The following is a 15,514-nucleotide window of genomic DNA, read 5'->3' on the forward strand; positions in this document are numbered from 1 at the left end:
CAGCCCTCGACCTTCTGGTGGTAAAATGACAAGTGGCGACTCCTTCTCACATGTGTCCGTCGCGCGTCCCCGGGAAGGTGGACACTCCCAAGCCGCGTTGCATAGGCGCGCACACGGGTATCCCGACGAGATTAAAATTCGGATGCGCACAACCATGATTGGTGGTGATGTTCTATCACCCATACTAAATTATGCATGCTTATTTTACATGAGAGGCTTAGGGGCATGACATGAGAATGAAGAAGAGAACCATCTGCCACGAGGTGTTACGCACATCCTTTTTGCCGATAATCTTTGGTTCTTCATCGAAGGTACCATATCGTTGGAGAATAGGATCTTGGAGCTGTAAAGCAAAGCATCAGGACAATGTGTGAACTTGCAGAAATTCATCACTTTCTTTGATAGCAACATCGAGCTCATTAGATACATCATTCACCTTAACATGTTCCATGTTCTGCGACAAGGGAGACCGATGTATATAGATGGGAAAATGGAAATGAATAGACTCGAGATGTCCTACTGATAAGAACCTCTCCCTAATCAAATAGAAAGGTATTCTCCCTCGGAGATACCTCTGCAAGGACGTCAAATCTAGATCCACCTCTGAATCCTCCTACCCTAACTTCCGGCTCCTTACAGTCAATACGGTTCTTTTTCATTTTCGAGAATCCCAAGATTTCCTCGCTTTTTTATTCTTACTAGCATTCAAGGCCCCGAAGCGTCCCATGGACTCTGCACCGGTCTCATTCTGGCCACCACCAACCCCCACCATAGGTAGCATCATTCAAATGTTCATTCGGTAGCACCTTGAAACTCAGTCACAATTATAATCATCACGAAGTCAAGGACTATGCAGAGTCCTGCAGGATTTTGTCTTGATGATGCCATGGTATTGTATTCACCTTGACGGTCTCATCAAATATGTATCCACACCTCTTAAAGATAACAACGTTTCAATATTCCGGTAGAATAGGGACTCATACCACAACTTCATTGATCATTGTCATCAGAACTTGTTACTAGAAACAAAACATAATAAGGAAATGAACTGGTGTTAAGTGGTCTCTTAAATTTGTCAACAGGCAGCAGAGCCACCGGCAATCACATGAACCGGCCTCATTGGCTGGTGACAGTAGGGAATGCGGAGCAGCTGACAATCTCCCTACTCCAATGTCAACGGTCACTGCTGTAGCTGTCGCAGCTGCAAAAGCACAAATTTTCAAGAAAGAATTCGAAGTCTGATTTGGAAGTCGCCTTCAAAAAGAAAAATTTCAAAACGAATAGCCACTTTATTGGAACTGATGATTGTACAATACATAGTCACACGCCAGAAAACCAAATTGAAAGGGATGGGGCCATCTTCAGTTCTTCGCTTTACATCCACTGGAAGTGGAATGCTACCATGAAGAATAAGAATCCCACTCCCTATTTATTACAAACACCTCTTGCACTTCAAAGTTTATTATTATTCGCGACGCGAACATCACCGATCCTCTATATATCAAATATAAAATGAAGGAAACTCCTCTTTTTGGTGATGACTTCTAGTGACCCTTGGCGCTGTCCTTGTCCTTGACGTGGTGGATGCCATTGGATGAAGGCTTCCTGGAGAAGGAGAGGTGGACGCCCGGATCGTGGTGAGTGCAGGAAGAGTCATAGACTATGGAATTGTTGACGCCTTGCACGTTGCTATTCATGAATGCAGTCATTGGAGGGGACAGCATCGCCTTCGACTTGAGAGTCTTGTCCTTCATCTTTTGCTTGCCTTCACGGCTGCTGCTGCTTGAGCTTCCCGATTCGTCTCCATCGCTCCTCTTGCCTATCCTGTGGAGAAACCTCCCGCTCTTGGGGGAACGGAGGAGCTCCATCATGGCGCCCTTGTTCTCTCCTGCAATTGTTATGACCTTCACGCCCGCCTCCTCTGTATCCAAATGCTTCTTATCGTGATGCTTCTTGTGGGCATCCATAATGCCGTTGCCATGTTCATGCTTGCGAGTGTCCCTAGCTGGTTCCCGCGGCATTTCTCCACCTCCGTTGGGCTTATGATTTTGATCAGAAACTTTCTGATGCATTGTAATTGTCTTCTGCTCGGCTTCCATAGTCTTTATTTGGGTTGGGGGCAGGGCCAATGGGGAAGGCGGTGGAGCCACGGGCCTAGTCTTGGGCGACTGAGGAGGGGTTCGGACCTCGGCCTCAGGCTTAATGACTTTAGGAGGAGATGGAACAGGAGTCATTATGCGCTTGCTCTCCATCTTCGGGCTTGGCACTGGCATTGCTGTAGCAGCAGCAGCAGCAGTAGTAGTCGGCGGTGGTGCAGGAGGAGGAGCGGAAGGAGATGGGACCCCGTTCCGAGTCTGAACTGGTGAAGTGGGAGCCGAAACTCTAGGACTCCTTACTGGAGGACTAGTAACTGCGGGTGGCGATGTCCGCTGAGCCGGAGCAGGAGAAGGTGGCAATGAAGATGTTGAACTCGGGGCCCATGCTGCTCCAGCGGGTCTCGAAACTGGAGATGATGGAACAGACCCGACGGTTGCTCCCCGAGTTGGAGGCTCAGGTGGGGCTGATGGTTCTGGAACTGCAGGACGAGGGGGAGGAGGAGAAGCAGCAGCTGGTGGTGGGGGTGGAGGCGGAGTGGGCTCTCGTTGAGGCTGAGGCTGAGGGGGTGGAGGCGGAGTGGGCTCTCGTGGGGGTGGAGGTGGAGGTGGAGATGCGGCCCTGAATGCGGGAGCAGCAACAGGCGGACGGGCCACCGGTGCGGTTGGGGGTGGCCCAGCAGGTGCAGGTGCAGGCGTGGGCGGTGGAGGGACCGGGGCTGGGCCCCGAATCATTGAGGGCAACCGACGCCATGGCCTAGCTTGGCTTGCCATTCAAACTTAATCGCAACCGTGTCACCTTCTGCCAACTACGGGATTAAATGCAGTTGGAAGAATATGAGATGAGGTAATGAGTGGGGATCGGGTGTTTTTTTTATATAGAGGAGTTCCAGTCTGTGCATCAAAAGCTTTGAGGTAAAGAAATGTGAGAGATGTCCATCAAAGAAGGCAGGCACGGTATCTGATTCTGCTTTGGGGCTTCTTTCTTTCTCCCACCACTCACCCAAGATTGGTATCCGCTGTTTTTAGCCCCAGCATTTGCAGAGGTTAGAAAGGAGGCTTTCCGAAAGAGTCTACGTTTCCCTTCTCATTCCTGTACCAAGGAATCCCGCATCCACTTGACACCCCTGGCCGCCAGAACTATCCAGCCGAATTCCATTTTTCACACCGAAAACGTCTATGAGCTGTGAGGCATATGTCTCCAGCTCCTGTTGCTGTTCCATCGCCGGCTCGAGAACCACTAGATTTCTTTTCTCTCCGTCGCGCTTTATTCCCGTTGAAGATTCCTGCACAGATCAAAACCGCTCTGTGCTTAGATTCTCCACATGATCTCAACAACGATTCATACAGGGGTCCTGTCCCATGTCTTGTTTCTGACTTTGCTTGCTAGCAAAGTGAGACACTTATGCTGCCGCTTCCTTTTTCACGCTTTCAAGTTTTCCCGACCTTTTCACGATTCTTGAATTAACCAGCCCTCTCAAGCGATGTATTGCGCCTTCTTTTTCATATATATATTTCCTTAACTGTCAAGGGGATTCGAATTGGAATATAGAATTGGTTACAGCTATCTTCACAATTTACGACTATTTTTTACTTTGCAAAATGTCATGAAAGCACAGCCATTATTCCATGAACACAATTTGGGCGCTTTAATGATTCTGGAAAAGCACCAGAGAAGTGTTCGGAAATGGGTCCGACCGGGACCTCTTCCTTTTGGCTCTGCTCTTATGTCATAGAGAAGCCCGTACACTTTTTTGTCCTGATGATGGATCATCTAGGACTATACTTCCTGATCTCCATTAAATTTGCTTTCTTGCCTAATCTAATTTCGGCCATGTGATCCATTCGATCATGAAGTAAATGAGATGTTGGTCATCTTTTACTTCGAGGATTATTAGTTTGCTACAACGGCAAGACCAAAACACAAATGCTAGGAATGCCATATGTCACCTATCATTATGCAGAAACAGGATGTCTGCGATGTGGTTAATGCAACTGACTTGTCTAACTCGACTACGATATTCAAGGGTAAGGGATGGAATGAGTGCCGCCAAAGAAAACCAATCAATTAATCCAAACTTGTCTCATTCGGTAATGTCACACGGTCACTAATCGGACTGAGGTCACCAATTGTTTAGGTGCTGCAAAGAATTATCACTGCGTCGCCATAATTTAGCACTGGTGCATTATCATTGTGACATTACAAGTACACTGTGTTTTCTCTTTTGCTTTTTCCGAAGAATACAATGAACCATGAAGTCAGTGTCTTACCCATTTCCTCAGGGAAGGGAAATATGGAGAACCAAATAAGTTTGAGACGATAATGCGGAGTACAAATTCTTCTTCATAAGCTCATTCGGCAAAGCAAATATTAGCTAAGACAATATTCAGATACTGCACATGAATGTACATATGCTAGTGTATATAATAGAGGGCAGGAGAAAAGAATGCTAGGTTTAAGGCCACTTGGTGAATTCAAAGACCTTGTAGACGATATCGATCCCAGTGGGGATCTGCCATATGAAAAGCACTACGTTAAAGGCGTTCAGAGCAATATGTAGATTCCTGGCAGTCTCGCTCCCTTTCTGCATCGCAGGTACCAGTGCCGCAGCAGCCGCCCACAGCACTGTTATTGCTGTTCATACATATAAGCACATATTAGCCACTCGATATGAAATAGAATTGATCACGGAAGAATGATTGAGGATGTATGGGCCTTAAGTTATGACACACCTGCTCCGGCGAATAAGTGGGGTCCAGGGAATAGCTTCCCCGCCCGGAACCACGTATTGAATCCACCGCCCACTGCCTCAAACACCCCGAATCCAAGCAGTATGGATCCCGCATTGAAATGCCTGTCCCGGAAGTTGCCTTTAATTAGATCCTTCCTCTCCTGCATTTCAGTGTGAGAGATCAAATCATTATAATTACTAGCTCAAGCATCCTTGGGAGGTTCCAAAGGGGACAATTTTGCACAAAAATACTATGCATCGGAGACATATACCGGTTGCCTCAAGGGGACAGTTTTGCATTAAAAAAAACAAAAAAAAAAAACTATGTTTGATGAGAATGTCACCCTGTAACCCGTTACAAGGATCTCGGGCGGAAAGGAATTCCAGAAATTGCCCCATAAATCCCTAGGCATTTTATTGCTGAAACAAATATTCCAGGTATCCTGATATTCATGGAATGCTGTTTAACTTGTGGCAAGCTCCCTATTTAGCGGACACATACCTCGGTGAGCTGTTGAATTTTGAGTTCAGCGGGAGATGGGGGAGCCTCGGGCGGGGGAGAGCCATCGGGAGCAACAGCGACCGGCTTGACTTGCTTCTTGAGCTCATTAATTTCCGTCTGGATGGTCCGGACGCGGCGCCATTGCCAGCCCAGGTACCCTGCCCAAAGCGTGTACACGAACAGGCCCCCCATCACGATCGGGTGGATCAACGCGAACGTCCTCCCCTCCAGTATCCCCAACTCGCCTCCCACCGCCAATGCATCCTGCACCACCGAAATGCCACGGGATAATAACATACAGATTACATCATCGTGTAACTGCATTCCGATCCAATGCTACTTATTAAAACTGCACTTGCCTCGGCATCCAAGATGAATGGCAATGCGACAGCGGTGAGGGGCAGGGAAGCAGATTGGAGATGGTCAAACGTTAAATTAAGAGGGCCGGGGCCGGGGCCGGGGGAGGCGAGTTTCGGGGGCGGGAGGGGGAGCTTGGGGAAGTTGGGGTTGGGAGGCTTGTTAGGGGGAAGAGCTGGAAGTCTCAAGAAGCTGAGTGTGGTGGCCACGGCCATGGCATACTACTTGATGACTTCTCTCTCTCTCTCTCTCTCTCTCTCTCTCTCTCTGTGATCTATTCTAATATGTCATGGAAAGAGTCGAAAAGGAGAGGAAGAGAAGATAACACGACAGCTCTCAGACATTTCCTAAGACGAAGGGATAAGACACAGAGGATTGCAGTTGATCTGCATTCTTCCACTTCCTTCCTTACGGTTGGTGATGGGTTATGGGCCCAGCTAAGGGAAGGCCCATCACATCCAACTGGGCTCAACTTGATGGGTGGTGGAGAGGTGCTCCTACGATCCAAGAAATCCTCCACACGTTTTGGAATTCGAGGAGAATGAACTCCCGGAATTCATTTTGTTGAGTTTCGGGCGTTCGTTTTTTCTCGAAAAATCTCAAAGTAAATGGAATTCATTTTCGGTCAATTAGGAAAATTGTAGGAATATTCAGGCCAACAGAATCGAATATGCCCTTGTGGGGCTCGACTCGACTTCAGTAAGGATCAGCTATCATCTATCGACTGTAATCGACTAACTGTGTGAGATATTTTCTCATGACGGATGGTTATCTATTGATATTCGTGGGATCCATAATTAGATTTGTAACTGTAAAATCTAAGTATTAAATACCAGATACATGGTTAGAGGATCAGTTTGGGAGTGAATTTATCACTCCCGAATAGTGAGACTGTGGGTAAGGGCTATTGTGCTGTGAATAATGCAGTCCTTGCTCTAACTCGTCGCAAAAAAACCCACTTCCGAGATTACTAGTTTAATCGCCGGAGTGATGTTTTTGTCATCGGAGGCCCTTCACAGAGTCCTTCGTAAGACGGGATCGTGATCATTCATTCAGATCTTGGAGGTGCTAATCGAGAGCTTCAACCAAGTAACCCTAAAATCATTATCGGGTTAGAATCCCAAGAAAATTTAAATTAGGGGTTGTTACACCAGATATCTTATAGTATCACCTATTTTTCAAATTTATCACATATTTTTAAAATTTTCCAGAAAGGTCCATGGTTTAAAAATCCTCCACACGTTTCTTACGCTCAACCATAGATTGGACCACTGCAGGACACATCCACTTGCCGCCATCTCAAGTCCTCGCCCGGCGCCACCCTCCACTGTCATCATCCACCGTTGGGGGTCGTTGGCCTGTCAACAGAAACTAAGGAAATAGTCAGCTAGGGTAACTAGAGGCCTTAAAACTCATTGGCGACGTCAACAAAGGCCACCATCTCTGGGATCTTGATTCTCGAACTAGAGGCAGCCATATCTGAGGACGATGCCCAAAGCCTTGGATCGATTGGTGATCTCAACGAATCCCGAGCAATTGGAGTTGTGGGCGCCGTCCCCAGCCAACGCCCACCCCTCGAGGTTGTCTGCGAGCTTAAAAGTTGCTGACGACTTAAAAGGGGTGGGTGGTGACCCGCGAAGGCATTGCACAATGCGAATTGATTTTCTTTTTCTTTTTTTCTTTTTCTTTGCCCTTTTGATCGGGATTCTCAGCAATACGAGTATTTCGACCAATCGGGGCACGAGGTGCTGTAGCAGGCAGCTTCAGGGGTCGCCGATGATCATAAAGGGGCGAATGGTGGCCAAGGCAGCACCTCCAACCATGATTTTCTCCTCTCTCTTATTTATTTATATTTATTTACTTATTTGGTATTTGGATATATATTTATTTATTTATTTTGCCTTTCTGGTTTTATAATTTCAGGTGACGGTCCTAAGGGAGTTCATTTTTGTAACGAGTCTCAAACACCCGAAACTACTTCCCACTTTCCTCGTAAATGATTTGCCATAGGGAAACCATTTGCACCAAACAAAAGGAGGCCAGTAGTGCTTATTGACTCAATGAAATAGTAACTTGCAGATAAATTTTTTACACGAATTGAAAGAAAGAAATCATTTTGTAACTGGAAAAAAAATAAGAAAGAAAACATTTTAAAATACATTCTTTCTTCAACATCTCTTTCAGATAAGAAATAGTCTTATTGTATATGCTCCTATCGTAATTACTCAATCCCTCCCAAATTAAATGGGCCCACTATCTAAGTACCTTCTTAATACGGGGCGTTTAGTTCGAGTATTGTTAGATTATCCGGGACATTTGGTTCGAGTATTGTTAGATTACAGAGAAATTAACATTGTAGGTAAAGTTGATCCACTCATTATTTTTACATGGAATATAAGTTTGTAATGTGAATATTATTGTGTTTGGTAAGTATATTAAACTACTAAAAATATGGTTTGTAATATGATATTGCAGTGTTTGGCATGAAAAATAAATTAATGGAAACTGATGCAATTTTACCATAAATGCCCTTGTTTGATAATCATGCCACTTGAGAGAAAATAATTTCTTTCAGGACATCCGATACGAATGATATAAAGTTAATTGTACAGTGAGCTGTTTCCTAACACTGGCCAAATTTGAGACAAGTATAGTCGATTGCCCTCATGAATACAGACATAATTTTGCTCTACTGCAGGAAGCAGCTTGAGATGTACCACACAACATCGAAAAAAACTTTCAACCTAAATTCGTGGGTAGTGACGATGAAAACATTATTTAGAACTGCATCCCATTGCGACTTTCGCTAATCGGTTTCTCTTCAAGGGCATGCCTAACCTATCAAGCACTTGAGCAACTCGGTGTCGGCCTCATCGAGGCTATTTAAGGTGGGTTTTTTCTTCATGGCCGAATTGTAGCAAGTATCCTCCAAAATAATCTGCAGGGATTGCTCATCTGACTATAGTTGGGCTCCATCATCAAGTCATGAACTTATAAAAGACCTTCAACCTAAACTCCAGCATCCAACCGGGCTCTTCCGTCAGCTTTGATATCAAACGAATAGCCTCTCTTACAAGGCCTTTTAGGATCAATAATGAGTCGACACCACAACCACCCTGTACTTGTTGTAATTGTTAAACCTAAGATCTGGGCGATCTCCTCATTGTAAGGAAAGGCCGAAGTCAAGGGTTGCCTGTGAAACTTTTTTTCTCGGCTAAAAATTGAAATGTGAGATTGTTGTATTTGGTAAATTATATTGAATTATGGGAAATGTAGGTGATAATATAATATGTGATTTATTTTTGTAGAGATGATTATAAGTCCCTCGACCTTAATTTCCGTTGTAATTTAACAATTTCACATGTTTTGGATGTAAAGTCTTTACCGACCATGACTATAAAGTTTTAACTCTAGCAAATGATTATAACTATTAACTTTTACAACCTCTACAAACAAACGCCGTAAAATACTATATAAAGTTCGAACTGTACATAAAAACAAACGAGTTCATATTCTTACAAAGTTGCTAAGGTAAAGCTTCATAATAAGCACGACATGATTTTCATTAAGCCCGACCTAACAATAAATATGGACCTACAACTAGAGGGAGAAAAAAAAATCTATGTGATGCGGTCATTAATTTTTAGTAGGTATAAACACTTAGATTAATTGGGTATCTCATATTGTTGGGTATCCCTCCAATTTGGAGGAAGTTGGGCTCAAATCATATTGGACTTTTATCGGGCTTTTATCGGGCTTTAATAGGCCCAAGGACCCACTTTTGTTAAGGTTTATTTTTCAGCAAACCAGCTGAGGAATAGTGCAGCAGATCAGTACAGAATAACAGAGAAGAGCAGAGCAGAATTCGGATCAACAGGGGCAGCGCGCAGCTGGAGATCAAACCTCGATCGGGACGTCAAACGAACTCCGATTGGGACGAAATTTTGACAGTAGCTTCACAACACGTGGGGCTAAGTTCTGAACGGTCAGAATTTCTATTCGAGCTCTGTAGGTACTGTTTCAGCTGACTTTGTGAACCACCTGGTGTGGGTGACGAATTTAGTGTTTGGGTGATCCAAGAGAGTGTTTCTCTTGAGTTTGGTGATCCAAGAGTTTACCCTTGATGAAAGACATTGTATAACCTTCATTCATAGTGGATCGTTGATTCGAAGTTGGTCCCGTGGTTTTTCCCCACATCGGGATTTTCCAAGTAAAATTCTTGGTGTTCTTTTACTTTACTGCTTGTTGGTTGATTTGATTAGTTCCTATCTCGATTACACTAGTAGGGGAGGAAGATTAATCGCTGCGTTATTGTTTGGTTGAGTACATCCCTTCCCAACAAGTGGTATCAGAGCTTCGGGTTAGAGAAGTTTGAGTTTTTCCGGTGTTTTCAAGATGGAGGAGTCTACAGGATCTATGTTCAAGTTGAATGCAACCAACTACTCTATATGGAAGTCTCGGATGGAGGATCTTCTATTTTGCAGGGATTTGTACGATCCCATTGAAGGGGATTCCGCGAAACCCAAAGATAAGGATGACAAGGTTTGGGAACGCACAAATCGGAAGACTATTGGTTTAATTCGGCAATGGATAGACAATAGTATTTATCATCATGTTGCTCAGGAGACAAATGCGAAAGCTTTGTGGGATAAATTGACAAATCTCTATGCGAGGAAGACACCGCAAAATAAGGCATTCCTCGTGAAGAAACTGGTTCATCTTCGTTTCCAGGATGGAGGTGATATGGCTGTGCACATGAGTAATTTCCAGGATATTATTAACCAGTTGACGAACCTGGAGATAATATTACCCGATGAGTTGCAGGCTTGTCTACTTTTAGGGACTCTACCAGATAATTAGACACACTTGTGGTTGCATTAAGCAACTCTGCGCCAAACGGGAAGCTATCGTTGGCCACGGTGACAGACAGTTTATTTAATAAGGAGACTAGAAGGAAAGGCATGGGAATTTCCATTCAGTCTGAAGCTTTGGTTACTGAGCAACGGGGGAGAAGTCAAAGCAGAAATTTCTCTTCCAAGCATAGTAACTCACGTGGCAAATCGAGGGGTAGATCAAAGTCGAAGATGAGAAAAGGGGTCACTTGCTATCACTGTGGAAAAGAGGGATACTACAAAAGGGAGTGTAGAGCTTTAAAGAAAAATCAGAATGGCAACGGTGAGAGCAAGAAGGAAGAAGGCACTACAGCAGTAGCATCTGATGGAGAGACCTACATCATTTGTGATGAAGCCTATGTGAATTTCACATGTCAGGACTCTACCTGGATTGCAGATACAGGTGTCTCGTTTCATGTCACTCATCATCGGGATTTCTTCTCATCTTACACTACCGGGGACTATGGTTATGTGAGGATGGGGAATGGACAGTCATGCAAGATTGTCGGTACTGGTGATGTCTGTCTAGAGACCGAGCTTGGCTGCAAGTTGCTTCTGAAGAAGGTGAGACATGTTCCAGAAATTCGCCTTAACCTAATCTCGACGGGTCAGCTTGATGATGAAGGCTACAGTAACGAATTTAGCAATGGGAGATGGAAGCTCTCCAAGGGTTCGTTGATTGTGGCACGAGGTCAGAAGACCGACACTCTCTACAGGCTACGTGCTAAGCACAATTCCGGTCAAATTAATGTTGTTGAGGATTATCCTATCGAGCTATGACACATGAGACTTGGGCATATCAGCGAGAAAGGTATTCAAATTCGTGCTAGAAAGCAGTCTTTGCCCGTTAAAGGTATGCACTTGAGCACTTGTGATCACTGTTTAGCTAGTAAGCAGAGGAGAGTTTCTTTTGTTAGAAGTCGTCCCTCTAGGTGCGATCATATACTTGATCTTGTGCATACTGATGTTTGTTTCATGTCGGATAGATCTCTTGGTAGTGTTCTTTATTTTGTGACCTTTATAGATGATCACTCCAGGAAGGTTTGGGCTTACCCTATAAGAACTAAAGATCAAGTGACTGAGATTTTCAAGAACTTCCATGTAGCAGTGGAAAGAGAAATGGGCATGAAGCTGAAATGTGTCAGAGCTGATAATGGTGGTGAGTATAGGGGTCCTTTCGAGAACTATTGCAGGACTTACGGTATCAAACTTGAGAAGACGGTACCGAAGACACCACAGAAAAATGGGCTTGCAGAGAGGATGAACCGCACAATTGTTGAGAAAGTTCGTTGTATGCTTTCTCAGGCGAAACTGTCTAAGTCTTTCTGGGGCGAGGCAATGAGGTCAGCGGTTGATCTTATTAATCTTACACCGTCAGTTGCACTTGATGGAGATGTACCCCAGCAGGTGTGGACCGGCAAGAAAGTATCATACAAGTATCTCGGAGTCTTCGGGTGCAGGGCATCTGTTCACATTCCTCGAGATGAAAGATCAAAACTCGATGCCAAGGCAAAACAGTGCATCTTCTTGGGTTATGCACATGAAGAGTTCGGGTACAGGTTTTGGGACCCTGATAGCAAGAAGATCATCAGGAGCAGGGATGTTGTGTTCTTTGAGGACCAAACAATCGAGGATTTGCAAAAGTTAGAGAATGCCAGAGTAGGCAATCCTCACGAGATCTCTATTCCTGTATCGGTTGATGTAGAGCATCCAGTAGAAGAGGTACCTGGTGAGTATGAAGAAACCACGACTGGGGGTGAGATTCCTCGGGTAGATGATGATGTGACTACGGATGATACAGGCTCGCAGTTACAGTTAGAGCCTGCAGATCTACCTAGACGATCTGATAGAATAAGACGACCATCTACAAGATATCCGCCTCATGAGTATGTGCTACTGACTGACGGGGGAGAACCTGAGTGCTATGGTGAAGCTGTGGCACATGAGCACAAGGAGCACTGGTTGAAGGCGATGAATGAGGAGATGAACTCCTTGTCTGAAAATCACACGTATGACCTAGTGAAGCTACCGCAAGGTAAGAGAGCATTGAAGAACAAATGGGTCTACAGGTTGAAGATGGAGAACTCACGACCTCGATACAAAGCTCGACTGGTAGTGAAAGGTTTCAACCAAAAGAAAGGAGTTGACTTCAAGGAGATCTTTTCGCCTGTTGTCAAGATGTCATCGATCCGAGTTGTTCTCGCACTGGCAGCTAGTCTGAATTTGGAGATCGAGCAGCTCGATGTAAAAACAGCTTTCCTGCATGGTGACTTGGAGGAAGAAATATATATGGAGCAGCCTGTAAGATTCCGAGTTAAAGGTAAGGAGCATTTGGTGTGCAGGCTGAGGAAGAGCTTGTATGAGCTTAAGCAAGCACCTCAGCAGTGGTACAAAAAGTTTAACTCTTTCATGTTGAGCCATGGCTACACACGGACAACTGTAGATCATTGTGTGTTCGTGAAACAATTCTCGGATGGTGATTTTATCATTTTACTGTTATATGTGGATGATATGTTACTTGTTGGTCATGATATGAGCAAGATTGCAGAGTTGAAGAAAGAGCTCAGCAAGTCCTTTGCTATGAAGGATTTAGGACCGGCAAAGCAGATCCTTGGGATGCATATTTCTCGTGACAGATCAAGTGGAAAAATTTGGCTTTCTCAAGAGAAGTACATCGAGAAGATTTTGGATCGGTTCAACATGGGTAATGCTAAACCAGTTTCATCACCACTTGCTTCTCATTTCAAACTTAGCTCGAAGCAATGTCCTACAAGTGAGAATGAGAAAGAAGAGATGAAGAAAGTTCCTTATTCATCAGTTGTAGGAAGTTTAATGTATGCCATGGTCTGTACAAGGCCAGATATCGCTCATTCTATTGGTGTGGTTAGTCGTTTTCTCTCCAATCCGGGGAAAGAGCATTGGAATGCAGTTAAATGGATCCTGAGGTATCTCAGAGGAACATCCAAGGTGTGTTTACACTTTGGCACTGGTAAGCCGGAGTTAGTGGGCTACACGGATGCGGATATGGCAGGAGATATCGATTCCCGGAAATCCACTTCGGGATACTTGATGACTTTTGCAGGGGGAGCTATCTCATGGCAATCAAGGCTTCAAAAGTGCATCGCTTTGTCTACAACGGAAGCCGAATACATTGCGGTGACCGAAGGTTGCAAGGAGATGTTGTGGTTGCAAAAGTTTTTGCAGGAGTTGAGCTTGAAGCAAGAAAGGTATGTTCTACACTGTGATAGTCAAAGCGCCATTCATCTTTGCAAGAACCCCACTTTCCATTCGAGGTCGAAGCATATCGATATCAAGTTTCATTGGATTAGAGATGTGTTGGAGTCCAAGCTGGTGAACCTAGACAAAGTGCACACTGATGAGAATGGAGCTGATATGATGACAAAACCTCTTGATAGGGAGAAACTTCATGTTTGCCGAAGTATAGCCGGTATGCTCGAAGCCTCCAAATAGTCGGGAGGGGGAGTTTGTTGGGTATCCCTCCAATTTGGAGGAAGTTGGGCTCAAATCATATTCGGCTTTTATCGGGCTTTAATAGGCCCAAGGATCCACTTTTGTTAGGGTTTATTTTTCAGCAAACCAGCTGAGGAATAGTGCAGCAGATCAGTACAGAATAACAGAGAAGAGCAGAGCAGAATTCGGAGCAACAGAGGCAGCGCGCAGCTGGAGATCAAACCTCGATCGGGACGTCAAACGAACTCCGATTGGGACGAAATTTTGACAGTAGCTTCACAACACGTGGGGCTAAGTTCTGAACGGTCAGAATTTCTATTCGAGCTCTGTAGGTGCTGTTTCAGCTGACTTTGTGAACCACCTGATGTGGGTGACGAATTTAGTGTTTGGGTGATCCAAGAGAGTGTTTCTCTTGAGTTTGGTGATCCAAGGGTTTACCCTTGATGAAAGACATTGTATAACCTTCATTCATAGTGGATCGTTGATTCGGAGTTGGTCCCATGGTTTTTCCTTACATCGGGGTTTTCCACGTAAAATTCTTGGTGTTCTTTTACTTTACTGCTTGTTGGTTAATTTGATTAGTTCCTATCTCGATTACACTAGTAGGGGAGGAAGATTAATCGCTGCGTTATTGTTTGGTTGAGTACATCCCTTCCCAACACAAATGGCCCATCTTTTTTTTTTTTAACCAATACCATATTTACCACCTTAGTTTATTAAATCTCTACTTTTAAATGATATATCCCTGCTGTAAAATTAAAATAATGACGGATGTCATCTGAATTTTCTGTATTTATATTTCTGCCACGCAATTTTATATTTTCCATATTACAAAGGTCGAAGATGTTGCCACGGCATTAAAGCAACCTCGACCGTTGTTGGGCCATGGCATTAAAGCAACCTCGACCGTTGTTGGGCCATAAGAAGTAACACCCGGGACTGACCCACCACCTGGACATTCATACTTTGATGCCACCAACATCAAGCTCCTCGATCAAAATTTGATTGAAGTCATTGTTGGCGATGGAGATCAATGATTGCGCATGTAAAGGTGGCTGACAACGTTTGATTTAGGAAGAGCGACTCAAAAGATAGGCCAAATGGTTGTAAAAATTGGATCAATCTCGCAATGATCAAAATGGCTTTCTTTTAATATGGTCTAGATATTACCATTGAACCCGATATCCGAATGATGATAGTTTCCATGCTGTTGTTGGTCCACAATTGGGAGTAACATTAAACAACGATCTGAACTAGTATGGTGCAAACTATAATTATAGAAGATTTGAGGCTACAGAGATCCCCTAATATCCATTAGTTCAATTTTATTGGTTAAATTAACGTGTACATACATAACTAATAGCTAACCAGGAAAAAATAGAAGAAAAAGGTTACATCCACCCAAAAGACAATGTAAAATGACTGGGATAACTTTGATTATATTTCGTGGTTGTCGTTCTATCAATC

At 44.2% G+C, this 15,514-nt stretch overlaps 2 protein-coding genes across 2 annotated transcripts; both read right to left on the minus strand.

Moving 5' to 3' along the window:
• Nucleotides 1-1,269: 1,269 nt before the first annotated feature.
• On the minus strand, nt 1,270-3,030 carry LOC116216035 (formin-like protein 3). The gene has a single exon (XM_031551954.1). The coding sequence runs from the start codon at nt 2,865-2,867 to the stop codon at nt 1,545-1,547; it is 1,323 nt and encodes a 440-aa protein (XP_031407814.1). The 5' UTR covers nt 2,868-3,030; the 3' UTR covers nt 1,270-1,544.
• A 1,310-nt stretch (nt 3,031-4,340) lies between these two features.
• Nucleotides 4,341-6,014, minus strand: LOC116216046. The gene is made up of 4 exons (XM_031551966.1): nt 5,687-6,014; nt 5,328-5,591; nt 4,827-4,986; nt 4,341-4,728 (listed from the first exon to the last, which is right to left on the minus strand). Exons 1-4 carry the CDS (start codon nt 5,897-5,899, stop codon nt 4,550-4,552), a joined length of 816 nt encoding a protein of 271 aa, XP_031407826.1. The 5' UTR covers nt 5,900-6,014; the 3' UTR covers nt 4,341-4,549.
• Nucleotides 6,015-15,514: the final 9,500 nt, after the last annotated feature.

The sequence above is a fragment of the Punica granatum genome, chromosome 1 (assembly GCF_007655135.1).
Source record: "Punica granatum isolate Tunisia-2019 chromosome 1, ASM765513v2, whole genome shotgun sequence".
NCBI lineage: Eukaryota > Viridiplantae > Streptophyta > Magnoliopsida > Myrtales > Lythraceae > Punica > Punica granatum.

Bases quoted from the DNA above. Each gene is read 5' to 3' on its own strand.
- LOC116216035 (XM_031551954.1), bottom strand. From the start codon at position 2,867: ATGGCAAGCCAAGCTAGGCCATGGCGTCGGTTGCCCTCAATGATTCGG.
- LOC116216046 (XM_031551966.1), bottom strand. From the start codon at position 5,899: ATGGCCGTGGCCACCACACTCAGCTTCTTGAGACTTCCAGCTCTTCCC. The intron at 4,987-5,327 runs GTATGTGTCCGC...ACTGAAATGCAG, and splicing joins AAATTCAACAGCTCACCGAG to GAGAGGAAGGATCTAATTAA. The intron at 4,729-4,826 runs GTGTGTCATAAC...ATGTATGAACAG, and splicing joins CCACTTATTCGCCGGAGCAG to CAATAACAGTGCTGTGGGCG.